At 45.0% G+C, this 27,202-nt stretch overlaps 4 protein-coding genes across 4 annotated transcripts in view; 3 read left to right on the top strand and 1 right to left on the bottom strand.

The window, feature by feature from the left end:
* LOC144697442 (uncharacterized) overlaps positions 1–27,202 on the bottom strand; it is a 79,305-nt gene that overhangs the window by 6,144 nt on the left and 45,959 nt on the right. The gene's annotated exons all lie outside the window — the stretch shown is intronic.
* On the top strand, positions 190–2,555 carry LOC144697277 (uncharacterized). Its single transcript, XM_078569225.1, has 2 exons — positions 190–432; positions 1,656–2,555. Exon 2 carries the CDS (start codon positions 1,997–1,999, stop codon positions 2,501–2,503), a length of 507 nt encoding a protein of 168 aa, XP_078425351.1. The 5' UTR covers positions 190–432; positions 1,656–1,996; the 3' UTR covers positions 2,504–2,555.
* LOC144697431 (uncharacterized) overlaps positions 10,785–27,202 on the top strand; it is a 101,229-nt gene continuing 84,811 nt past the window's right edge. The window contains exons 1-2 of the mRNA XM_078569408.1: positions 10,785–11,717; positions 15,368–16,000. Of these exons, the coding sequence (XP_078425534.1) occupies positions 15,432–16,000 (569 nt within the window). The 5' untranslated portion in view covers positions 10,785–11,717; positions 15,368–15,431. The remainder of the gene's footprint in view (positions 11,718–15,367; positions 16,001–27,202) is intronic.
* LOC144697162 (uncharacterized) lies at positions 21,522–24,077 on the top strand. The gene is made up of 2 exons (XM_078569017.1): positions 21,522–21,895; positions 22,853–24,077. Exon 2 carries the CDS (start codon positions 23,207–23,209, stop codon positions 23,963–23,965), a length of 759 nt encoding a protein of 252 aa, XP_078425143.1. The 5' UTR covers positions 21,522–21,895; positions 22,853–23,206; the 3' UTR covers positions 23,966–24,077.

Below are 27,202 nucleotides of genomic sequence, written 5' to 3'. Positions count from 1 at the left end.
GAAGATTGGCTAGCTAACAAGAAACAGAGAGTTGGCATAAATGGGTCTTTTTCTGGTTGGCAGAATGTAATGAGTGGTGTGCCATAGGGATCAATGCTGGGGCCACGCCTATTTACAATTTATATAAATGACATGGATGAAGGAACCAAAGCAATGGTTTCTAAATTTGCTGACAACACAAAGATAAGTAGGAAAGTAAATTGTGAAGTGGTCGTAAGTAGGCTACAAAGTGAAATAGATAGGTTAAGTGAGTGGGCAAAGATCTGGAAAATGGAGTATAATGTGGGCAAATGTGAAATCGTTCATTTTGGCAGGAAGAATAAAAAAGAAGCTTATTATCTAAATTGTGAGAGATTGCAGAGCTCTGAGATTCAGAGGGATCTGGGCGTCCAAGTGCATGAACCAGAAAAGGCTGGTGTGCAGGTACAACAGGTAATTAGGAAAGCTAATAGAATGTTAGAATTTATTGTGAGGGGAATTGATTACAAAAGTAGGGAGGTTATGCTTCAGTTGTACAGGGCATTGGTGAGACCACATCTGGAGTATTGTGTACAGTACTGATCTCCTTACTTAAAGAAAGATGTAAATGCATTGGAAGCAGTTCAGCGAAGGTTTACTAGACTAATATCAGGAATGTCTTATGAGGAAAGGCTGGACAGGTTAGGCTTGTATCCACTGGAATTTAGAAGAGTGAGAGGTGACTTAATTGAAACGTTTATGATCCTGAGGGGTCTTGACAGGGTGAATGTGGAGAGGATGTTTCCTCTTGTGGGAGAATCTAGTCACCGTTTAAAAATAAGGGGTCACTCATTTAAGACAGAGATGAGGAGAAATTTTTTCTCTCAGAGGGTTGTGAGTCTTTGGAGCTCTCTTCCTCAAAAGACAGTGGAAGCAGAGTCTTTGAATATTTTTAAGGCAGAGCTCGATAGATTCTTGATTAACAAGGGTGTGAAAGGTTATCGGGGGTAGGCAGGAATATGGGGTTGAGGTTACAATCAGATCAGCCATGATCTTATTGAATGGCAGAGCAGGCTTGAGGGGCTGAGTGGCCTACTCCTGCTCCTAATTTGTTTGTTCATATTTAGGTCTGACTCAGTCATACAAACCAGGAATGAAGGAGCCAATACTGAGCCCTGTGAAACCCCACTGGAAACAGCCTTCCATTCACAAAATACCACCCATCGACCATCATAATCACTTCCTGCTGTTGAGGCAATTTTGGATTCAACTTGTAACTATCTCTGGGATCCCATGAGTTTTTATTTTTCTGCCCAGTCTGCCATTTGGGACCTTGTAGATGTGGAGAGAATGTTTCCATTTGTTGGAGAATCCACAACTAGGAGCCAGAAATACAAGATAGTTACTGATAAATCTAATAGGGAAATATGGAGAAATATGTTTACTCAGAGTGGTTAGAAAGTGGAACTCACGACCACAGGAAGTGGTTATGGCAAAAAGCTGAGATAATTTCAAAAGGAAACTAGATGAGTACATGAGAGAAAAAGGAATAGAAAGATGAACTGAAAGACTGAGCTGAGTTAGATGGAATGGAAGGGGAAGCATGTGGAGTGTAAACACCAGCACACACTAGTTGGTCCAATGGCCTCTTTCTATTCTATATTTTCTGTGTAATTCTATGTAAACTCTTTTTACAGGCTTGGGGTGTCAAAGGGAAACTAAAACCAATTATCAAGATCTGTCAGAGCCACTCAATTCATCAGGACCTGAATATCATCGGCCCTTGAATGTAGAAGGAGAAATGTTTGTCAATTCTGTCTGAGGAAACAATTTCAAGCATCAACGTGACTGGAAAAGACACCCACACACTCGAGTGAAAGTGTTCCAGTGCACTGACTGTGGAAAGAGCTTTGACCAGTTACACAGCCTGAAAAAGCATCATACCATTCACAGTGAGGAGAAACTGTACACGTGTACTGTTTGTGGACAAGGCTTTAATTGATCACCTAACCTGGAGAGACACAAGGATGCCCGCACCATGGGGAAACCATGGAAATGTGGGGACTGTGGGAAGGGATTCAAATACTCATCCTGGCTGGAAACTCATCGACACACTCACACTGCGGGGAGACCGTTCCCCTGTTCCATGTGCCCAAAGGGATTCGCTCGGTCATCCGACCTTCTAAGGCACCAAATCACTCACACTGAGGAGAGGCCATTCACCTGCTCCACATGTGGGAAGGGATTCATTAATTCATCCGACCTTCGGATACACCAGCGAGTTCACACTGGGGAGAGGCCGTTCACCTGCTCTGCCTGTGGGAAGGGATTCAGTCAGTCAGCCCACCTGCTGGCCCACCAGAGAGTTCACACTGGGGAGAGACCATTCTCCTGCTCCGACTGTGGGAAAGCATTCATCCATTCATCCCATCTGCTGAGACACCAGCAAGTTCACACTGGGGAGAGGTTGTTTACCTGCTCTGAGTGTGGGAAAGGGTTCACTCAGTCATCCCACCTGGTGAGGCACCAGCGAGTACACAAGTGACTGCAGGGGTTGGATTCTGCTGTTATTGCTGCAGTTAATCACATTCAGGACTGGACCATGTTCATTCTGACAGTTGGTGTTCCTTTCTGCCGATAATAATTGCACTGAAGTTTAATATTCTGGTTATATATCAAATAAATCAGCTGTGTTAAACACATTGTTGTAGATTTTTATCTTTCCCACCTGAGTGTTTAACATCGCCTGGCTGGAGCTCAGAAAGGACAATCTGGGGGAGGATCATACGACCGGAACAGAACTTCAACCTGGACACAATCCAGGAGCACGATGACCATATACATTTTGTTCCTGTTGGATAAAATCAAACACAGCGTTTATTCTCCGTCTAGTTATCTGACCTTTCCATTTTTTACTGTTTACACTGATCTCCATGGTAACACAGATATTGTGTTTCCTTCTCTTGTTACTGAATACTCAATCTAAGACTTGTTTCTCCCAATTTATGTTGAACGTCATATGGACCATCCCAAGTAGCCCCCCAGACCGACCCCGTTTAACAATGTTCTTAACATGACTTCATCTCCCATTGAACAGTTAATGTAACAGGTGGGGTGTTTCTCCCTGGATGTGTTGAGATGGGCAGCACCATCTTCTCCACTGCCTGTAGCAGGGAGAATGCTGAGGTTTGTTGGAGGTTCTGGAGAAACTGGTCCTGAGTCTGTTGAGTGGCCATGGGGTGTGGGACCCGGTGGGACGCACGATCTGGATTGACCAATCTGTCATGAGCTAAGATGAGCTGTGACCGGGGAGTGAACAGGAGTGGAGTGAATGGTCATTAAGACACCAGGCGAGGCAGTGACCCAGTCATTGGGCTTGATCAGATCATCAGCTCCGTTCATGACAGCTTTTTCAGTGTCGTTTCTCCAGAGTGATTAAACATCTTGACCATCCCACTAGAGTCTGGGCGGTAGGGGATGCAGAAATGTTGTTCCACACCCACAAGATGACACAGCTGCTGTATTGCCTCTGCTGTGAAATGAGAACAATTATCACTCTCTATCCTTTTCAGAAAGTCCCATCTAGTAAAGATTTGTTCCCACAGAGTTTTAGCTGTAGGTGACTGCATCATTTATACAGACAGGGAAAGCTTCAATCCACCATGTAAACATATCTATAACTACCAGGGTATATACTGGTCCCCTCCTTTTACTGTGTGTAATAGGCCTGTATAATCAAACTGCAATATTTTCCAGGGAACATCATTCAGATGGCACATGTCCATTGGGACCTTGCATTTCACAGGTCTGGATTAATTTGGACACAGATGAGACACAGGTTCAGGTGGTAATGGACGTCCTGGTGCATTGAGAACTCAAGGAAAGAGAAACGTGCCCCAATTTGATCCATAAACAAAAGTAATTATTTTCTAAGAAATTAAGGTGTGACCCAATTCAAATTAGAGCCATTATTGTGATAGGAATGTTGAGGCCACGATCAGATCACCAATCATCTTATTGAATGGCCGAGCAGGCCCGAGTGGCCTACCCCTAATTCATATGTTCGTATCATGTATAATGGGAGAGACCTTACTTGCTGTGAGTGATGAGGGAAAGTCTTTCCTATGGTGCCTGGCCTCTTTGGCCATAATCACAATGATTGCATTTTGGGTGGATCGCAAGGAATCCCCTCTGGAGCAGCTTTCCTAGTGAGTCAGTCTGCCTGGTTATTACCATCACCCTCTTCACTAACCCCTGCCGCTAATGCACCTTCACCTTACAAATAGCAACTTGTCCTGGTCACTTACCAGCAATATCTCAAATCATTCAGAGTTTGAAATGGTGGGTGAGAGTTTTCCTTTTTGCTGTGGAAAGGCTGTGTTTTTGTTGCTGGAGAAGTAGGTTTACAATGAGGGAGTTACAAATAAAGGAGCTTTCAGAATAGTTGGCGGTCCTCTCAGTAACACCTTGAAGGGCTGTGATCATAATAACCTCAGCTTTCTGGGCTAAATATTGTGGTGGGTGTTTAATAGGATACATTGGCTGTCATGGGGAAGTAAAGACACAGCAGAAGTCTCATATGGTCCTTGTATTTTTTTATTCATTCATGGGATGTGGGCTTCGCTGGCTGGGTCAGCGTTTTTGCCAATCCTTAGTTGCCCTTGAGAAGGTGGTGGTGAGCTGCCTTCTTGAACTGCTGCAGTCCATGTAATGTAGAGACACTCACAGTGCTGTTAGGAAGGGAGTTCCAGGATTTTGACACAGCGATAGTGAAAGAACGGTGATATATTTCTAAGTCTGTGACATGGAGGGGAACTTCTAGGGGGAGGTGTTCCCATCTATCTGCTGCCCTTGTCCTTCTAGATGGCAGTTGTCGTGGGTTTGTAAGGTGCTGTCTAAGGAGCCTTGGTGAATTCCTGCAGTGCATCTTGTAGATGGTACACACTGCTGCTACTGTGAGTCGATGGTGGAGGGAGTGAATGTTTGTGGATGGGATGCCAATCAAGCAGGCTGCTTTGTCCTGGATGGTGTCAAGCTTCTTGAGTGTTGTGGGAGCTGCACATCCAGGCAAGTGGGGAATATTCCATCACACTGCTGATTTGTGCCTTGTAGATGCTGGACAGGTTTTGGGGAGTCAGGAAGTGAATTATTCATCACAGAGTTCCTAGCCGCTGACCTGCTCTTGTAGCCACAGTAGTTATATGGCTAGTCCAGTTCAGTTACTGGCCAATGGTAACCCACAGTATGCTGATAGCGAGAGATCCAGTGATGGTAATGCCATTGAACATCAAGGAGCGATGGTTGGGTTCACTCTTGTTGAAGATGGTCATTGCCTGGCACTTTTATGGTGCGAATTTTACTTGCCACTTGTCAGCCCAAGCCTGGATATTGTCCAGGTCTTGCTGCATTTGGACATGTATTGCTTCAGTGTCTGAGGAGTTGCAAATGGTGCTGAACGTTGTGCAATCATCAGAAATATCCCTAATTCTGACCTCATGATGGAAGGAAGGTCATTGATGAAGCAGCTGAAAATAGTTGGGCCGAGGACAGTACCCTTAGGAATTCCCGCAGTGAAGTCCTGGAGCTGAGTTGATTGACCTCCAACCACCAAAACCATCTTCCTTTGTGCTAGGTATGACTCCAACCATAAGACCACAAGACGTATGAGAGAAAGTAGGCCGTTCAGCCCATTGAGTCTGCTCCGCCATTCAATGAGATCATGACTGATCTGACAATTCTCAACTCCACTTTCCTACCCTTTCCCCATTACCCTTGCTGATAAAAATGTGTCTATCACAGCCTTGAATATACTTAATTATCCAGCCTCTACAGCTCTCTGCGGTAAAGAATTCCACAGATTCACTATCCTCTTATAGAAGATAATTCCTCCTCATCTCTGTTTTAAATGGGTGACTCCTTGCTCTGAGATTATGCCCTCTGGTCCTAGCCTCCCCTACAAGGGGAAACAACCTCTCAGTATCTACTCTGTTAAGTCCTCTAAAAATCTTATACGTTCCAATTAGGTCACCTCTCATTCTTCTAAACCCCAATGAGTACAGGCCCAACCTACTCAACCTCTCCTCATGAGAAAATCCCTCCATACCCGGGATCAACCTCGTGAACCTTCTCTGGACTGCCTCCAATACCTTTATATTTTTCCTGAGATAAGGGGACCAAACTGTTCACAGTATTCTAGGTGTGGTCTAACTCGTGCCTTGTATAGTTTTAGCAAGCCTTCCCTATTTTTACTCTCCATTCCTTTTGAAATAAAGGCCAACATTCAATTTGCCTTCCCTATTACCTGCTGAACTGATATGTTAGCTTTGTGGGACTCATGCATGAGCACTCCCAAATCCCTGTAGCTTTCTGCAGTCTTTCACCATCTAAATAATATTCAGCTCCTCTTTTCTTCCTGCCAAAATGCATCATCTCACACTTTCCCACATTATATTCCACGTACCAAGTTTTTTTTTTCCCACTCACTTAACGTGTCTATATCCCACTGTGGATCCTTTGTGTCATCCTCACCACTTGCCTTCCCACCTATCTTTCTGTCATTTGCAAAGTTGGCGATAGTACATTCACTTCCCACATCTACGTCATTAATATATATTGTAAAATATTGTGACCCCAGCACTGAAAGGAAGTGGCTGCAGAGATAGTGGAGGCATTGGTCGAAATATTCCAGAACTCACTGGATTCTGGGAGGGTCCCAGCAGAATTATAAAACGTCTAACCTGATGCCCCTGTTCAAGAAGGGAGGGACTATAGGCTATAGGCCAGTCAACCTAACATCTGTAGCTGGGAAAAAAGGTAGATTCCATTATTAAGGAAGAAATAGCAGGACATTGAGAAAAGCTGAACGCAATCAAACAGAGTCAACATGGTTTTGTGACAGGAAAATCATGTTTGACAAATTTTCTAGAGTTCTTTGACGATATAATAAGCAGAGTTGATAAAGGGTAACTTTAGTGTATTTAGATTTCCGAAGGCATTCGACAAGGTGTCACATAAAAGATTATTGCTCATGATGGGACCTCACGATATTTGGGGGTAATGATTGAGGATTGGTTAACACACAAAAGACAGGGAGTCATGATTAATGGGTCTTTTTTCAGGTTGGAAAGACGTAACTAGTGGAGTGCCACAAGGATCAGTCCGAGGGCCTCAATTATTTATGATCTATATTAATGACTTGGTGGAGGGGGCAGAGTGTAATGTGTCCAAACTTGCTGAAGATACAAAAATAGGTGGGAGAGCACGTTATGGTGAGGACATGAGGAATCTTCAAGGGGATATAGATAGGCTGAGTGAGTAGACAAAAGCTTGGCAGATAGAGTTTAATGTAGGAAAGTGTGCGGTTATGCACTTTGGTAGCGAGAATCAAAAGGCAAACTATTATTTAAATGGAGACAGACTCCAAAAAAGTGCAGCACAGAAGGATTTAGGTGTTCTTGTGCATGAAACACAAAAAGTTAGCATGCAGGTGCAGCAAGCAATTAGGAAGGCAAATTGAATTTTGGTCTGTATTGCTAGAGGGTTGGAGTTTAAGAATAGGGAAGTCTTGTTTCAACTGTAAAGGGTGTTGGTGAGGCTGCACCTGGAGTACTGTGTACAGTTTTGGTCCCCGTATTTAAGAAAGGATATACTGGCATTGGAGGCAGTTCCGAAAGATTCACTCGGCTGATGTCTGACATGAAGGGGTTGACTTATCAAGAACGGCCCAACAGGTTAGACCTTTATTCATTGGAGTTTAGAAGAATGAGGGGTGATCTTATTGAAACATAAAAAATTCTGAGAGGGCTTGACAGGGTAGATGTTGTGAAGATGTTTCCACCAGCGGGGGAATCTCGAACTAGGGGACATAGTTACAGAATAAGGTGTCTTTAAAACCGAGATGCATAGGAATTTCTTCTCTCAGAGGGTAATGAATGTCTGGAATTCTCTACCCCAGAAAGTTGTAGAGGGTAGATCACTGAAAGTATTTAAAGAGGAGGTGGATAGATTTTTGAAATACCGGGGAATTGAGGGCTATGAGGAGCTGGCGTGAAAGAGGACTTGGGGCCTGGAGCAGATCAGCCATGATCTTATTGAATGGCCTATTCCTGCTCCTATTTCTTATGTTCTTATGATCCATGTGTCACTCTACTAGTTACAGGTCGCTATCCTGAAAATGCAGCCCTTATCCCAACTCTCTGTCTTCTATTGGTTAGCCAATCCTCTATCCATGCTAATATACTACCCCCAACACCATGACCTCTTATCTTAATAAGTGGTCTTATGTGTGGTGCCTTATCAAACATCTTTTGGAAATCCAAATATATTACATCCACTGGTTCCCCTTTATCTATCGTGCTTGTTATCTCCTCAAAGAATTGTAATAAATTTGTCAGGCATGATTTCCCCTTCATGAAGCCTTTCTGATTCTGCTTGATTATATTATGCATTTTTAAATGCTCTGCTATTACATCCTTTATAATATACTCTAACATTATCCCAGTGAGGGAGGTTAAGCTAACTGGCCTTTTTTTTGTCTCCTTCCCTTTGTGAATACAGTGGAGAGTTTTCCCCCGATTCCCATTGACTCCAATATTGCTAGTGCTCCTTGATGCCGCACTCGGTCAAATGCGGCCTTGATGTCAAGGGCAGTCACTCTCACCTCATACTGCAACATCACAGACAACTGATAGTTGTGAGGCTGCAATCTTTTAATGCCTTTGCTTTGTAACTCAATAATTAATCTACTCCATCCCACTAGGGATACTCCCTTAACTTGGGCTTTATTAATAATGTCACTGTGATATGTGGGGTGTGCAGAATTATTGTAATAAACTCTACCAGGTACTCTATGGGCTTAACTAACCAGTGAACGCTTGATAAAAGCAAAAAACTGTGGATACTGGAAATCCAAAACAAAAACAAAAATACCTGGAAAAACTCAGCAGGTCTGGCAGCATCTGCGGAGAGGAACACAGTTAACGTTTCTGTTGAAGGGTCATTCAGACTCGAAACGTTAACTGTGTTCCTCTCCGCAGATGCTGCCAGACCAGCTGAGTTTTTCCAGGTATTTTTGTTTTTGCAGTGAACGCTTGATATTGGCTCAGTACACTGGGCCAGTGATCTTTCCTTGGAGGTGAATGTGCCTGAGAAGCACCCAACTGAAAAAGCTTTTCCATTCACCTCCTGCATCACTGCAGTGGATATACATTGTTCTGACAGTGCCAGCAGGGCTGTGGAATTAATTGGATAGATTTTCCAAAGAGCCAGCACAAGCATGATGGGCGAAGTGATTTTCATCTGTTCTTTTAGAACAGTGAATATTCCTCATCCCGTGATGGAGAGAGGAACCAGTGACTATGGGATTGAACGTCGCGAGAATCAGCACCTTCAGGGCAGAAGGGAGACATGGGAACAAGTGGCAAAAGCTTTAAAAACTCAGTGCATTCCTACAAGAGAGAAGCAGTTTAAATCACTTTGAGCAATTTGAGTATGGAAGAGCATCTATTCACGAGGATTCATGTGTGTCTTTTTATTTATTGATCTCAATTATTTTCTTTTCCCTCTGGGGATGCAATGGCGCTGCTGTTACCCAACATTCCCTGCGGTTGTGAATGTGCCCTATTAACACTCCAGGAGCCCAGTACGCAGGCGCAGTGCTGGACTGTATCCGGAGCATGCGCAGTGTCACTTTGATCAGAGTCCAGAGAGTGCTGGAGAGGATTTTTTAAGCGGGTGAGAGTCGATGGGGCGGAGGGAGAAATGGAGCCGGGAGCCGGGAGTCGGCGTCAGGAGGGAGCGGCGGCTTCATAAACACCTGACGTAGGCCGCAAATCGGGAATAAGACTCTGCAAGTCCCGCGTTTTCAGCTCTGGGGCTTTTTCCCGGAAATAGGCCCAGTTTAATGGTCGCCATCTTGATTCAGTGGCCGTCTTGGTGACGGAACAGAGCATGGGCGGGGCTTCAGGGCACCGGTGACCAGGAGAGAAAATCATTGATTTTATTCTCGCACTGCGCACAGGAGATGGCGACTGTCCCGGGTTAATTACCGCCATCGTTTGAAGGGCAATGTGCTGCTGGGCGCACGCGCTGCCATCCTAACAACATAAGAATAAGAACATCAGAACTCGGAGCAGGAGTTGGCCTGTCGGCCCATTGAGCATGATGCACCATTCAATGAGACCATGGCTGATCTGACTGTGGTCTTAACTGCACTGCCCGCACCTCATTTTGATGCTTAGATGAAAAATTTGTCTAACTCAGTCTCAATTAGTCTGTTGGTAGTACAGAACTTGAGTGTTGCTGAAAAAAGAGACATGTGGAAGCTTTTCGTCTTGTACTCATCGGGGCACTTCGCAAGAATACCAATGTAAGGAAAAACAACTATATATGCTTTTTGTAAAGAGAATGCTGATTGGTTGGCAAGTGGACTCTGATTGGTAGAGGCGTTGCCATGCAAAATGCACTAGTGATGGTGACTGACAGTTAACTGCCAAGCATTGTTTGAAATTTGAACCAGACAGTTTGACCCTGATTGGTCAAGGCATTGTCCTGAGGAATGAGTCAGCAAATGGCTGTCACTTATTTTGTTTAGCTAAAACAGGCACAATGTGTGTACTTGTTTTTTCTGTCTGCAAAGAACAGAGCCCTATTAATATATGTAGCTTCCAGTACATGCAAATGCACCACACTGCAAGCCCAACTAAGAATCTTAAATTGGTTGTCAATGTAATTTTTAGCACACTGACGATTATTTAGCAAATGTTGTCCAATCACGGAATCACATCTGATATTGGACATTGTTTTGAGCTTTGCAAACGCAGGCTGGTTGGGTATGGTCTGTTTGCAATGCTTGGCAGTTAACTGTCAGTCACTATCACTGGTGTATTCTCCATGGCAATGCCTCTACCAATCAGAGCCCACTTGCCAAGCAATCAGCACTCGCTTTGCATACAGTATATATCGTTGTTTTCCCCTTATATTGATATTCTTGCCAGCTGTCCTGTTCAGTGCAAGATGAAAAGCTTCAACATGTCCCTTTTTTTTTTAGCAATACTCAACTTTGCATCTATTCAATAACCAGACCTCCACTCCTTGCTGGGGAAGAGAGTTCCACAGACTAATAGATGCCTGAGAGAAGAAATTTCTCCTCACCTCAGTCTTCCGCATCTCAGTCAAGTTTATTGAAAACCTTTATTTTTAAATTGTGCCTCCTTGTTCCATATTCTCCCATGAGGGGAAAAAGCCTTCTCAGGATCCACCCTGTTAAGTGCCCTCAGAATCTTACAGGTTTCAATAAGATCACCTCTCATTCTTCGAAACTCCAATGAATACAGACCAGCCTTGCTCAACCTTTCCTCATGAGGCAAAGCCTCTCATTCCAGGAATCAGCCGAGTGAACCTTCTCTGAACTGCTTCCAATGCAAATATGTCCTTGCTTAAGTTATCTTGGACCAGGCAGCAGGAGGAGAGAATATTGTGAATTTCTATCCTGGACTGACAGTGATGGATTCTGGAACCCCTTTGACAGGGGTTAGAAGGGGAGGATTTACACACAGCAAACACAAATCAAGAGAAATGTTTGTCTCTTCTGAATTTATACCTGCATCTGACACTTATGACTTTTGTAATCTCCTTTTACAGAGAGCTAGAAGATTTGAAGCCTGTGAGATTTTTCTCTGACTCCAGTGCTTCTGATATCTTTCCAGCTGCAGGCTCCAGCAGGAGATTTTAAATTTGAAAACAGTGAAATTGTTTCAGGGGTGAGTATTATTGAACTTTCATCTTCATTTTAGAGCTTTTACTGCTACGCTTTGGTCCCATTTCTCTGTGGCTGGTGTGGCTCCTTTACTGTGGATCTGAATCCATGTCCATCCATTGCTCTGTTTCACCCCTACCCTTCACAATCACCTCTCTACCGTTGTATGGCTCCATCTGCCTCTAATGATGGGTGTATTTTAACCATATTTAGTATTTTACTGTTATTTTCACCAACTGTGTCTAAATGAGGCTTCCACTGCTGCCCATCCCCCCAGCTATTCACTGCTGATTTACCAGCTTTATCTTCCCATGGCCAGGAATTGTTTTTCCTGCACTAGAGATCATTTCTCTCCCACTTCTGAGCTTATATTGACTGTCAAATTCTGCTTCATTTGTATTCCCCATAATTCATTCTGTACACCCTGAAATGTTAACTCTTTCTCTTTCCACAGTTACTGCCTGACCTGCTGAGTATTTCCAGCACTTGCTCTTTTTATTTCAGATTTCCAGCAGCTGCAGTATTTTGGTTTGGTTTTATTGCAGGCATTTCTCACAGAACCGAGTCTGGGAACAGAGATGAGCCAATTAAGAATGGATTTGTATTTGGGTGGGTGTTGATTGGAGAGGTTGGTCTCTGGCCTGCAGTGTTAGTCTTTTTCATGCAGCCATAGAATGATTACAATACAGGAGGCCATTTATCCTGTCATTCCTGTGCTAGCTCTGTGCAACTGCAGATCAGCTAGTCCCACTCCCCGCCCTTTCCTCATAGCCCAGCTTTTTCTCTTCAGGTACTTATCCAATTTTATTTTCAAAGCCTTTGCTGTATCAGTTTGAGTTGGAGTGGAGATGGAAGAGAAGTTGCTGGGTTTAACCACAAGGACCTAGCAATTTCCAACGTGAAATTGTCAAAGGGAGGTAGGTTCTGGGGAAGATGAGGTTGCTGAGCAGACACTGGCCATGAAATGTAAAAGGTCATTGTTTTAGGAACAAATATTTCTGTAGATGCTTTTAATCTATTCTACAAATGCATATTTATAACATTTATTCTGGGGATTTGGGCATCACTAACAAGACCAGCAGCAGATATTTCCCATCCCCAGTTACCTGTGGAGAAGATAATGTTTGATCTTCTTGAACCGCTGCAGTCCGTGTGATGAAGGTGCTCCCACAATGATGTTAGATGAGGAGTTACAGGTTATTCACCAGTGATGAAGAAGAAACAATGAAAGATGTCCAAATCAATAACAACAATATTGCAACTTTAATGTAACAAAATGTTCCAAGGCATTTCCCAGAAATATTATAAAGCAACATTTGACACTGAGCCACATAAGGAGATATTAGGGCAGGTGACCAGAAGCTTTGTCAAAGAGGTAGGCTTTAAGGAGTATCTTAAAAGGGGAAATTCCAGAGCTTACGGCCTAGTCAACTGAAGGCACGGCCACCAAAAGTGGAACAGTTAAAATAGGAATGCTCAGGAGGTTGGAATTAGATGAGCACAGATATCTCAGAGGGTCATGGGATTGATGGAGGTTACAGAGACAGGGAGGGGCCATGGAGGAATTTGAAAATAAGGATGAGAAATTAAAAATTTAGATTCTTCTTAACCAAGAACGTTTGTGGGTCAGCGGGCACAGGAGTGATGGGCGATGAAGACTTGGTGTGAGTAAACACAAGCGCAGCAGAGTTTTGGATAGCCTCAAGATTACAGAGAGGTTGAATGTGGGAGGCTGGCATGGAGTGCCTTAGGATAGTTAAGTCTAGAGGTAACAAAGAAATGGATAAAAGTTTCAGCAACAGGTGAGCTGAGACTAGGGCAGAGTTGGGCGATGTTACTAAGGTGGAAACAGGCCGTCTGGGTGATGATGAGGATGTGTGGTTGTAAGCTTTTTTCATTATTCATTCATGGAATGTGGGGTTGCTGGCTAGGCCAGCATTTATTGCCCATCCCTGATTGCCCTTGTTCAGAGGACAATTAAGAGCCAGCCACATTGCTGTGGGTCTGGAGTCACATGTAGGCCAGACCAGGTAAGGACAGCAGATTTCCTTCCCTAAAGGACATTAGTGAACCAGCTGGGTTTTTTTTTGTAGTAAAAACCCATCTGGTTCACTAATGTCCTCTAGGGATGGAAATCTGCCGTCCTTGTACTGGTCTGGCCTACATGTGACTCCAGACCCACAGCAATATGGTTGACTCTTAACTTAGGGATGGGCAATAAATGCTGGTCTAGCTAGCAACGCTCACATCCCATGAACGAATAATTTTAAAAAAGAGCTCATCTTGGGGTGAAGTATTACACTAAAGTTTTGAACAGTCTGGTTCAGCCTCAGACAGTTGCCAGGGAGAGAGATGAAGTCAGTTGTTAGGGAATGGAGTTTGTAGTAGGGACTGAAGACAACACTTTCAGTCTTCCCAGTATTTATATGAAAGAATTTTCTGTCCATTCAGTACTGGATGTCAGACCAGTCAGGAGAGTGTGTGACTTCAAGGGGAACTTGGAGAGTTGGTGTTCACATACACCGGCTACCCTGGTCCTTCTAGGTGCTGGAGGCTAGTGGTTCAGGAGATTTGTCAAAGTTATGGTCGAGTAGTAGGTTATATAAAATCCCTCTCCTTCAACTGCTGCCTCTCCTACTTCTCTCCTTCCATAGAGACCAGAGTCTTGCATTGGCCCGGTCTGGGTGGAAGGTTCCATTAATAAGAACTAGGAGCAGGAGTCGGTTATTCAGCCCCTCGAGCCTGCCCCGCCATTCAATACGATCATGGCTGATCTCATTTCGGCCTCAACTCTAATTTCCCGCCCACTCCCCATAACCATTCAACCCGTTACTAATTAAAAATCTGTCTATGTCCTCCTTAAATTTATTCAGCGCCCCGGCATCCACTGCACTCTGAGGTAGTGAATTCCACAGATTCACGACTTTGAGAAAAGTAATTCCTCCTCATCTCTGATTTAAATCTACCACCCCTTAGCTTAAAACTATGGCCTCTTGTTCTAGAATGCCCCAGAAGAAATATCCGCTCCACGTCTACTTTGTCTATCCCCTTTAGCATCTTATATACCTCAATTAGATCTCCTCTCATCCTTCTAAACTCTAGCGAGTATAGGCCTAAACTGCTCAATCTCTCCTCATAAGACAAGCCCCGCATCTCTGGAATCAATCTAGTGAACCTCCTCTGAACTGCCTCCAATGCAACTACATCCTCCCTCAAGTAAGGGGACCAAAACTGTGCACAGTACTCCAGGTGCAGTCTCACCAATGCCTTGTACAGTTGCAGCAATACCTCCCTATTTTTATACTCTATTCCCTTAGCAATAAATGCCAAAATTCCATTTGCCTTCCTTATTACCTGCTGTACCTGCATACTAGCTTTCAGCAATTCATGCACGAGGACACCCAGATCCCTCTGCACTGAAGCATTCTGAAGTTTCTCTCCATTTAAATAATAATAATAAATAATAATAATTCCCTGAAGGACATTAGTGAGCCAGTTGGGTTTTTACGATAATCCAGCAGTTTTCATGGTCAATTTTCCCTGGTGCCGGCCCCACAAACTACCAGATTCATTCAACTCAATTTTACAACCTGCCTTTGTGTTTCTGCGGGTTCTCTCTCACTCCCTTTTTTCTGTTTTACATCGATTTCACAGGATATTAGAAGGGGAGGATTTGCAGCCCAATTTATCATAATGTGAATGTCACCGGATTTTGAACATGGAAGGAGAAAGCACTGTTCACAGTGGAGAGAAACCATACACTTGTTCTGTGTGTGGTCGAGGCTTCAGCCAATTATCTGACCTATCAGAACATAAATGCAGTCACAACAGGGAGAAGCCGTGGAAATGTGGGGACTGTGGGAAAGGATTTAATTACCCGTCTGACCTGAAAACTCATCGGCGCAGTCACACTGGGGAGAGGCCATTCACCTGCTCCGAGTGTGGGAAGGGATTCACTCAGTCCTCCCACCTGCTGATACATCAACGTGTTCACACTGATGAGAGGCCATTCAGGTGCTCTCACTGTGGGATGCATTTCAGGCGATCATCTGACCTCACTGTACACCAACGAGTTCACACTGGAGAGAGGCCGTTCATCTGCTCCAAGTGCGGGAAGGGATTCACTCGATCATCCAACTTGCTGATACACCAGCAAATTCACACTGGGGAGAGACCATTCACCTGCTCCGAGTGTGGGAAGGGATTCAATCATTCATCTGACCTGCTGCAACACCAACGCGTTCACACTGGAGAGAGGCCATTCACCTGCTCTGAGTGTGGGAAGGGGTTCACTTGTTCATCAGACCTGCTGACACACCAGCGAGTTCACACTGGGGAGAGACCATTCATTTGCTCCAAGTGTGGGACAGGATTTGCTCGCTCATCCACATTACTGAGGCACCAGCGAGTTCACAGTGACGAGAGACCTTTTAAATGCCCAGTCTGTGGAAAGTGTTATAAAAGCTCCAAAGAACTGTTGTCTCATCAACGTGTTCACACGGATGAAAGACCATTCAGGTGCTCTCTCTGCGGGACTGGGTTCAATCAATCATCTGACCTCACTGTACACCAGCGAATTTACACTGGGGAGAGGCCGTTCACCTGCACGGAGTGTGGGAAGGGATTCACTCAGTCATCCAATCTGCACAGACACCAGCGAGTTCACACTGTGGAGCGACCGTTTAAATGCTCAGACTGTGGGAAGTGCTATAAAGGTTCCCAGGAACTGATGTCCCATCAACGTGTTCACACTGACGAGAGACCATTCAGGTGCTCTCAATGCGGGACTGGATTTAAGCGATCATCTCAACTCACTGTACACCAGCGAATTCACACTGGGGAGAGACCGGTCAGCTGCACAGACTGTGGGAAGGGATTCACTCAGTCATCCGCTCTACTGAGACACCAGCGAGTTCACAAGTAATTACCGTGATTGGATTTTACAGCTGGTCACATCCAGGACTGGGCCATGTTCTTTGGGGTGTTTTTGCTGATGTTCACAGAATCACAGAATTTTAACGGCACAAAAGGAGGCCGTTCGGCCTATCGTGTCTGCACCAGCTCTGCAAATGAGCATCATGGCCTAATGCCGTTGCCCTGCCTTTTCCCTGTACCCTTGCACATTGTTTTGATTCAAATAACCATCTAATGCCTTCTTGAATGCCTCAGTTGAACCTGGCTCCACTGCACTTCCAGACAGTGCATTCCAGACCTGAACCACTCGTTGTGTGAAAAAGATTTTTCTCCTGTCCCACTTGTTTCTTTTGTAAATCACTTTAAATCTGTGCCCTCTCGTTCTTGATCCTTTTACGAGTGGGAACAGCTTCTCCCCATCTACACTGTCCAGATCCTTCATGATTTTGAACATCTCTATCAAATCTTCTCTTAGCCTTCTTCTCTCCAAGGAGAACAGCCTTAATCTCTCCAATTTATCCCCATTGCTGAAGTTTCTCATCCTTGGGACTATTCTTTTAAACTCCTTCTGCACTCTCTCCAATGTGTTCACATCCTCCCTATAACATGGTGCCCAGAACTGTGCACAATATTCCAGCTGAGGTCTAGTGAGTGTCTTATATAAATCCAGCATAACTTCCCTGCCCTTGTACTCTATGTCCCTATTAATAAAGCCCAGGGCACTATAAGCTTTACTAATTGCTCTCTCCACCTGTCCTGCCACCTTCAATGATCTATGCACATATACACCCAGGTCTTTCTGCTCCTACAGCCCCATGTTCTTCCTACCAAAATGCATCACCTCAAACTTCTCCGCATTGAACTTCATCTGCCATCTATCTGCCCACTCCACCAACTTGTCTGTCCTCTTGAAGTTCCACACCGTCCTCCTCGCAGTCCACAACACTCCCAACTTGCATATTGTTTGCAAACTTTGAAATTGTCCCCTGCACACCAAGATCTAGATCGTTAATATATATCAGGAAAAGCAAGGGTCCCAATACCAGCCCTTGGGGAAGTCCACTACAAACCTTCCTACAGCCTGAAAAATATCCATTGACCATTATTCTCTGTTTCTTATTTTTCAGCCAATTTTGTATCCACATTGCTGCTGTCCCTTTTATTCCATGAGCAATAACTTTTCTCACAAGTCTGTTGTGTGACACTGTGTCAAATGCGTTTTGAAAGTCTATATACACCACATCAACTGCATTACCCTCATTCACCTTTTCTGTTACCTCTTCAAAAAACGCCAGCAAGTTAGTTAAACTTTAGTAATCCATGCTGGCTTTCCCTTATCAACACATATTTTTCCATGTGACTACTAATTCTATCCCAAATAATTGTTTCTAGAATCTTGCCCACTACTGAAGTTAAACTGACTGGTCTGTAATTTCTGGGCTTATCTTTGCAACCTTTTTTGAACAAGGGCATAATGTTTGCAATTTTCCAGTCCTCTAGCACCACCCCTGAGTTTAAGGAAGACTGAAAGACTATGGCCAGTTCCCCTGGAATTTCTACTCTCACTTCTTTCAATATCCTTGGATGCATCTCATTTGGTCCCAGTACCTTGTCAAGTTTAAGTACCGATAGTCTATTCAACACTTCCTCCTTATCAATTTTGAACCCTTCAGAGTCTGTAACCATGGCCTGGGTAGCATCTACTTCCTTGGTAAAGATGGATGCAAAGTATTCATTTAATACCTCAGCCATGGCCCCTTCGTCCATGTGTAAATTCCCTTTTCGGTCCCCAATCAGCCATACTCCTCTTTTTACCAACCTTTTACTATTTATATGCCTGTAGAAGACTTTGGGATTCCCCTTTATGTTGGCTGCCAGTCTTTTCTCATAATCCCTCTTCGCTTCTCTCATGTGCTTTTTCACCTCCCCTCTGAACCTTTTGTATTCCACTTGGTTCTCAATTGTATTTTCTACCTGACACCTGTCACAAGTGCACTTTTTCTTTTTATCTTAATTTCAATCTCCTTTTTCATCCAGAGAGCTCTGGATTTGTTAGCCCCACCTTTCCCTTTAGATGGAATATAGACTCATGGACATTTACAGCACAGAAGGAGGCCATTCAGCCCATCGTGTCTGAGCTGGTCAACAAAGATCTAACTACACTAATCCCATTTTCCAGCACTTGACCCATAGCCCTGGAGGCTATGGCAACTCAGGTGAATGTCTAAATACTTGACTGTGCCCGAACCAATACATTTTTTGTCCATTGTTCAGCTACAGTTTTTCCTGCCAATCTTTTGTTCCAGTCTATCTGGCCCAGCTCCATTCTTGCTCCATTGAAGTTGGCTCTTGTCCCGTTAATTATTCTTACTCTGGATTGCCTATCGTGCTTTTCTCATCATCATCCTAAAACATGCAATACAATAATCACTGTCTCCTAAATGTTCCCCCACTGACACTTGATCTACTTGGCCAACCTAATTTCCAAGAACCAGGTCCAACAGTGGATTAGACACATACTTCTGGAGAAAATTCTCCTGAACACAATTTAGGAACCTTTGTCCCTCTCCGCCCTTTACACTATCACTGTCCCTATCTATATTTGGGTAATTAAAGTCCCCCATTATAACTGCTCTATAATGCCTGTATTTCTCTGTAATTTCCATGCAAATTTGTTCCTCTGCATCCTTCCCACTAGTTGGCGGTCTGTAGACTACACCAAGCAATGTAATTGCACCCTTTTTGCTCCTTAACCCGAGCCAAATTGATTCTGTCCTTGAACCCTCTGGGACATCCTCTTTCTCCAGCATCGCAATGCTCTCCTTAACCAATCCCGCCACCCCTCATCCTTTCCTTCCTTTCCTGTCTCTTCTGAACACCTTGTACTCGGGAATATTTAACACCCAGTTCTGCCCTTCCTTGAGCCAGGTCTGTTATTGCCACAACATCACATTTCCACATGGCAGTCTGCACCTGTAACTCCCCAATCTTATTTACTATACTCTGTGCATTCACATGCATGCATAATAACCCTGATTTGGCTTTTGTTACTTTCTCCCTGACCCCTACTCCACCTATTAACTTACTCTTCTCTATGCTAGTGTTCTCTGTCCCTCCCAGTATTTTGTGCACCCTGGTATTCCTCTCTAATATTTTCTCTTGGTTCCTACACTCCTGCTGAGCTTGTTTAAAGCCCTCCTAACAGCACTAGCAAAATGCCCCGCAAGGAGCTCAGTCCCGGCTCTGTTCAGGTGCAACCCATCTGGCTTCTACAGGTGCCATCTCTCCCAGAGCCTGTCCCAGGAATCTAAAGCCTTCCCTCCGGCACTACTTTTCCAGCCATGCACTCATCTGCCTTATCCTCCTACTTCTGTAATCACTAGCACATTGCACTAGGAGTAATCTGGAGGTTACTACAGCTGAGGTCCTGCTTGTTAATTTTCTACTTAGCTCCCTAAATTCTGATTGCAGGACTAAATCCTTCCTCCCTAAGTCATTGGTACCAATGTGGACCACGACCTCTGGCTGATCATCCTCCCCAGAAGAATGTCCTGCAGCCGCTCTGTGACATCCTTGACCCTGGCACCAGGGAGGCAACATACCATCCTGGAGTCACTTCTACAGCCACACAAACACCTGCCTGTTCCCCTAACTTGCATCTTTCTCCAGTTTCTCTCCTATCTTCTATCTCACTCAGAGCTCATCTTGCCTCTGAGACGTGCCTTCTGCTTCCTTGACACTATTCTCACTAAACTGCTGACCATCCAACTTCCACATTTTAGACAATATCCTTAACGGTTCTCTCTCTTTTGGTACTGTCCCTCTCACCTTTAAATCCACTGTTGTCTCCCATCATTAAACAAACCTTCGACCCCACCGTCCTCCCCCTCTCTTTTTGCTGACTTTGCACTTGCTGGTAAACTGTTAGATCTTTAATTTTTTTCAAGTTTGGATAAAAGGTTACCAACCTGAAGCATTCACTCTGTTTCCTTCTCCGTAGATGTTGTTTGACCTGCTGAGGTTTTCCAATAATTCGTTATGAGGTCGTGCGAACTTACGAATTAGGAGCAGGAATAGGCCACTCGGCCCCTCGAGCCTGCTCTGCCATTCAATGAGATCATGGCTCATCTGATTGTAACCTCATTCCCGTCTACCCCCGATAACCTTTCGCCCCCCCCTTGCTTATCAAGAACCTATCCAGCTCTGCCTTAAAAAGATTCAAAGACTCCCCACTGCCTTTTGAGGAAGAGAGTTGCAAAGACTCATGACCCTCTGCGAGAAAAAAATTCTCCTCATCTCTGTCTTAAATGGGCCACCCCTTATTTTTAAACAGTGACCCCCCTGGTTCTAGGTCGGATTTCCACCTGGAGTATTACAGTATTTTGTTTTTGGGTCAGAGAGGATCAGTTTTCTCTGGAATGAGACAACAGGAACTGTCACCCTGTTCGATATGAAACTAAACTCACTGTTAATTCCTCATCAGTAACAATGTTAAACACAAAGTTTCCAGCCGGGATTGAACCGGGGAATTTCTCATGTAAAGTAAACGTGATAATCACTGCACTGGGGAAATGAGTGTGAATCCCCCCCGGACAGAGGGGAACTGACCATCCATCTCTAGCTCTAATTCCCAAACAGAAAATGCCGCCAAGAATCAGCAAGTCAGGCTGAGTCTGTGGCCGCTCTCAGCGTTTGTTACCGTCACAGTGCCCGGGTGATTGACGGCAGCTCCGGACCAATAGGGAAAGGGAGGGGGGGGGAACTGGAGGAACGCGCAGGAGTGGCTGGTCCTCCAACCAATCAGAGTGAATGAAGGGGCGGGGCCGGGCTGTGACTGAAGCATGCGCAGTGCAGGTAATGGCGATGGGGACGGGTCCACAATGGGTAAATGGCGGGGCGGAGGGAGCGATGGATCCGGCGGGTGGACGGAGAGGCTCCGGAAACATGTTGTGTAAACCGTAAACCCCGGAAATAAACTGACCGGTCCCCCTCCCCCGTTTGCACCGAGCGGGGCCGCAGCTCCCAGATCAATGAAGAGCCGGTTTGTATCAGGCTGGACATTGGTTCTTTTATTCATTCACGGGATGTGGGCTTCACTGGCTGGGGCAGCATTTACTGCCCATCCCTAGTTGCCCTTGAGAAGGTGGTGGTGAGCTGCCTTCTTGAACCGCTGCAGTCCCTCTGGTGTAGGTACACCCACTGTGCTGTTAGGAAGGGATGTTGACCCAGTGACAGTGAAGGAACGGGATATATTTCCAAGTCAGGAAGGTGAGTGATTTGGAGGGGAACTTCCAGGTGGCGGTGTTCCCATCCAACTGCTGCCCTTGTCCTTCTAGATGGTAGAAGTCGTGGGTTTGGAAAATGCTATTGAAGGAGCCTCGGTGGATTGCTGCAGTGCATCTTATAGATGGTACACACAGCTGCTACTGTTCGTTGGTGGTGGAGGGAGTGAAGGTTTGTGGATGGGGTGTCAATCGAGAGGGCTGCTTTGTCCTGGATGGTGTCAAGCTTCTTGAGTTTTGTTGGAGCTGCACTCATCCAGGCATTCTTCGCTCCCTCGGCTTGACACATTTATTTGTCTGGCTAAAAGGATGGCCTCTTTCCTAATGTTCACAATTAAAGTGGTGGATTCCCCAGGAGATGGCTGACATTTGAGGGGACAGTAAAGTAATATAGGACAGAAATATGCCTGGTGTTATTATATGGTATATATTAGATATGTTATTTATGATTCTGTAATAAAGTTAATTTATTGTTATTTCTAGTCTTGTAACATAGCACTGTAGCTATGTTATATATTTCGAGTCAGTCATTATGGCACAGAAGGAGTCCATTCAGTAATTCAAATCCATGCTGATTCTCTGTAGAGTAACCCAGTCAGTCCTATTCCCCTTCTATATCCCCGTTCCCCTGCAAGTTTATTTCCTTCAAGTGCACACCCAGTTTCATTTTCATATCATTGACCATCTCCACTTCCACCACACAGTGAGTTCCATGTCTAGCAGCCTGCCTGAACATTTTCAGGTCTGTGTCCTGGACAGAAAGCGATGAGCATGATCTGTTAGGTCAGCAGATTGAGATTGGATGGAGAATATGTGGGATCGAGATTGACAGTCTTTGGGGAATGAAAGAGGAAAGAATGTTCCATAGAAAGTAGACTTGTGTGTTCTGAATTTCTATCCTGTACTGACAGTGATGACTTTTGTAAACTAACTCCATTTACAGGATATTAGAAACGGAGGATTTACAGACAGAAATCGCAAACCAAACATTACATCCAGACCTGACTTGATTTATGGGAGCTCAATATCATCAGCCTTTGAACTAGAAAGAGAAATGTTTGTTCTGTCTGCTTCAACAGATTTTAAACGTCACTGTGTCTGGAAAATCACCAAGAAGCTCGTGTACACACATGTGCGAGAGTTCCAATGCACTGACTGTGGAGAAAACTTTAACCAGATACACAGACTGAAGAAACATTGCACCATTCACAGCCAGGAGAGACCGAACACGTGTACTGTTTGTGGATGAGGCTTCAGTTAAACATCTTACCTCAAGGAATGCAAGGACACCTGAACCATGGAGAAACCATGCAAATGTGGGGAATGTGGGAAGGGATTCCGGTCCCCATCTGCACTGGAATCTCATCGCCGCATTCACACTGGGGAGAGGCCGTTCACCTGCTCTGATTGTGGAAAGGGATTCACTCAGTTATCCCACCTGCAGATACACCAGCGACTTCACACCGGGGAGAGGCCGTTCACCTGCTCTGATTGTGGGAAGGGATTCACTAACTCTTCCAATCTGCGGACACACCAGCGAGTTCACACGGGGGAGAGACCGTTCACCTGCTCCATATGTGGGAAAGGTTTCAGTGATTCATCCAGCTTGCTGATACACCAGCGAGTTCATACTGGGGACAAATCATTCAACTGCTCTGTATGTGGGAAGCAATTCAGTCGATTATGCAACCTTCTGCGACACCAGCGAGCTCACACTGGGGAGAGGCCGTTCACCTGCTCTGAGTGTGGGAAGGGATTTGCTGATCCATCCATCTTGCAGAAGCACCGGCGAGTTCACACTGGGGAGAGGCCATTCAGCTGCTCCATGTGTGGGAAGGGTTTCACTCAGTTAACCAACATGCTGACACACCAGCGAGTTCACACTGGGGAGCGGCCTTTCATCTGCTGTGAGTGTGGGAAGGGATTCAGTGATTCATCCACCCTACTGCGACACCAGGGTGTTCACACTGGGGAGAGGCCGTTCACCTGCTCCATGTGTGGGAAACGATTCACTCGGTCATCTCACCTGCTGAGACACCAGCGAGTTCACCAGTAATTACAGGGGTTGGATTCTGCTGTGATTGCTGCTGTCAATCACATTCAAGACTGAACCATGTTCATTCTGACAGTTGGTGAAGTGGGAGGGTCAAAGGGTTTCTTTCTGCTGTACTGGCCAGTCTTACAACTTTGTTTCCAGTGGTCTGGAAGTGCACATTTCCACTGAAATGTTCCACAGAAGCTGATGAAGGTCATTTATTGCTGCAAAAAGAGACATGCTCTTGAAGTTTTCATATTGCACTTATCAGGACAAACACAAGAACACCAAATTTCAAAGGGAGCAACTATTTATACTATGTGAGAAAAGGGTGCTGATTAGTTGGCAAGTCAGTTGCGACTGGTCAAGTCGTTGCCATGGAGAATTCACCAGAAAGCTCGTGACCTCAGCATTTAGTTGGATTCAAAAATGTTGCAATGCCTGGACATGTCCATTTTGGCTTCAGAGTATCAGAGCTTTATGATGGTCCAATGTCACTTCCCTGCTTTTTTACTCAATGACCTGGATTTTCAGAGTCAGAAAGACTCACCTACCTTCAAAAATTGTGGGTGGGACCCGGATGCGGAAGTCCCACTCCCATTTTTCACAGATCCAATTTTTGCCAGTAGGGGACAGGGGCAGGGCTTGATTCACACCCAAGTTGAACCTGAACTCAGCAGAGCCATCTGAACTCAGCACTGAGTTCAAACAGGCACCATTTTGCCTTGTGCAAGGGAGTTAACTCATAGTGCGAAAGTCACGACTTTATGGAGTAGACGTAAAGACTCTTGTTGGGTGGATAGGGTCTGTTTAACTGTCATGATTGAAAGTCTTTTTTAAAATCCCCTGCTCTCCTGACTTCGTCTGCAGCTGTCAGTGTAAGTGAAAAAGATAGTTGGCTGTACAATGTAGCATCAGTCCCAGCAGTTTCAGTAATTGCTGGCATTTCCCTAAGGGCTATTTATGAATGCTTGGCTGACTTCCAAAACCTACAGTCATCTCAGCAGCTGTTCTGAGTCCACACTTTGACAACTTAAAGAGACCATTAAGGGTTTAGCTGCCTTTGAAGTGGTATGGACAGAAGTATGTTGGTTTTTATATGAGATTAACCAAAAGTTTTGAATAAGGTTGCAAGAATGGGAGTTTTGTTTAAAAATAGTGAAGGCTGTTTTAGATTTTTAGAACTTTATTTTAATTAATCTCAACCTGGCTCCTGGGGTCTGCCCATAGTGAATAATGTGAGTTGGGATGTAGGGTAAAAGGGGCGATGGGGGATCCATGCCAGGGCAAGAGTTGGCATGAGCGGGCATGGAGTACATAAGGGCCTTGGGGTGGAATGGGGGCTTGCAATTGGCTCACTTGCAACTAGTGAGGAGGAATTGTGTTGGGCTGCTGCCCCTGGTGGGTGGGCAATTATTCCAAATAATCATGTCTATTAATTTATTTTTAAAACATTCTCTTGGCATGTGGGTGCCACTGGCGAGGACCAGAGATTCCAAAAGGTTAGAATGCAACTGGGATAAAGTCCCAGAGATGGAGGCAGGCCTTTTAACCAGCCCACCTCAGTGCTCGGGCATCCTGTTAGCCGCCTAAGCTCCGATTCCAGTGGCACAGCAACCAACTCCATCCATAACCGCCCACCTCAAAGCACCACCCCCCTCCCCCCGCCCCCGAGTGAAGATCACAACATTTGGGAACCTTTAAATCGAGGCAGGTCCGGCAATTGGAAAATTTCCAGATCCAAGCTACCCACCTCGGTACCCAAGATCCAACCCAAGCTCTCTATTTCTGAAGCTCAAGATCCACATGCTTTGCTAATTCCTCTCTCACTGTGTCCTGCCACCTTCAAAGATCTCTGCACATGAACCCCCAGGTCCCTCTGTCTCTGCTCACTCTTTGGAACTGTGCCATGACATCTGTGTTGCCTCTACCTGTTCCTTCTGCCAAATTACATCACCTCAACTTTCCCTGTATTAAACTCCATCTGCCACTTCAGAGAATGTGAAGGGGAGATTGAAGTGTTAAACTAAACATACAGAGAAGAGGAGGCACTGATTGCTTTAATATGTCACCCACAATTGAAGATCGTTTAAATGCACATGAGGCTCATAGAGCACAGTAGGAGGCAATTGGAGGCTCTTTCCAATTAATCCCATTGCCCTGCAATTTTCTTTTTCTTTCAAGAATCTGTCCAGTTCCCTTTTGAACGATACAGTTGAATTTACTTCCAGTCAGTTTTGAGGCAGTGGATTCCAAATCGTAACAACTCGCTGTGTTTTTAAAACAAATAATTCCTCATCTTGTGTGTGGTGTATTTGGACTTTCAAAAAGCATTCGGAAAGCTGTCAACCAGGAGGTTCATACACAAAATGAGGTCTCAATCCTTATGAATGATCTAGATGAGGGACTGAGTGTAATGTGTCCAAATTTGCTGACAATGAAACAAGGATTTGCATTTCTATAGCGCCTTTCACAACCACAGGATGTTTCAAAGCCTTTTACAGCCACTTTTGAAATGTAGTCACTGTTGTAATGTAGGAAACTCGGCAGCCAATTTGCACACGGCAAGGTCCCACAAACAGAAATGTGATAATGACCCAAATGATATGTTTGTGGTTATGTTGACTGAAGGATAAATGTTGGCCCAAGACACCAGGGATCAAGGCCCGGGAGAGTGGGGTTCAGACAGTGCCAAACAGCAGGGCCTGGGATGTTATGGGTGGGGGAGGTGAGTAGGTGTGGTCTGGGCTCATTGTTTCAAACAGTTTTGCATCATCCTCACTGAGCAGCCAGAGCTACAAACCTGACAGACCAGCTTAAAAAACAGATCTGTCAGGCTGAGAGTTCTGATATTTTCGAAGCCAGTCTGTCAGTGTCAGGTCAATTTCACGAGTTGCTGCTGCTGCCTCGAACTTCAGGCAGCTTTGCAATTCCAATTTTTTTGAAAAGCCTGCCAGGAAACCACAAAGCTGCCCGAAGGTGAGAAGCAGCAGCAGCAGAAACTGAGAGTTTTCCTGCTTGAGAAATAGTCAGTCAAATCCCTGTAATTTTACAACCAATTGGATGCTGTTGTGGGTAGGGGGTGGGGGGGAGGGGTGGGTGGGAGGAAGGGGGGGCATGTTTAGAGGGGGTTGGGGGAAGTTTGGAGGGGGTTTGGGGGATGTGGGAGGGGGTTTGGGGGATGTGGGTAGGTTGGAGGGGTGGTTGGGGGTAGGTTTTGAAAGGGGTTGTGGGGAAGTTTGGGAGTTGGGGAAAGTT

This window comes from Cetorhinus maximus, chromosome 23, assembly GCF_964194155.1.
Source record: "Cetorhinus maximus chromosome 23, sCetMax3.hap1.1, whole genome shotgun sequence".
Classification (NCBI taxonomy): Eukaryota; Metazoa; Chordata; class Chondrichthyes; order Lamniformes; family Cetorhinidae; genus Cetorhinus; species Cetorhinus maximus.
The sequence above is the reverse complement of the archived record's forward strand: the minus strand, read 5'-3'. Positions and strand labels throughout refer to the sequence as shown.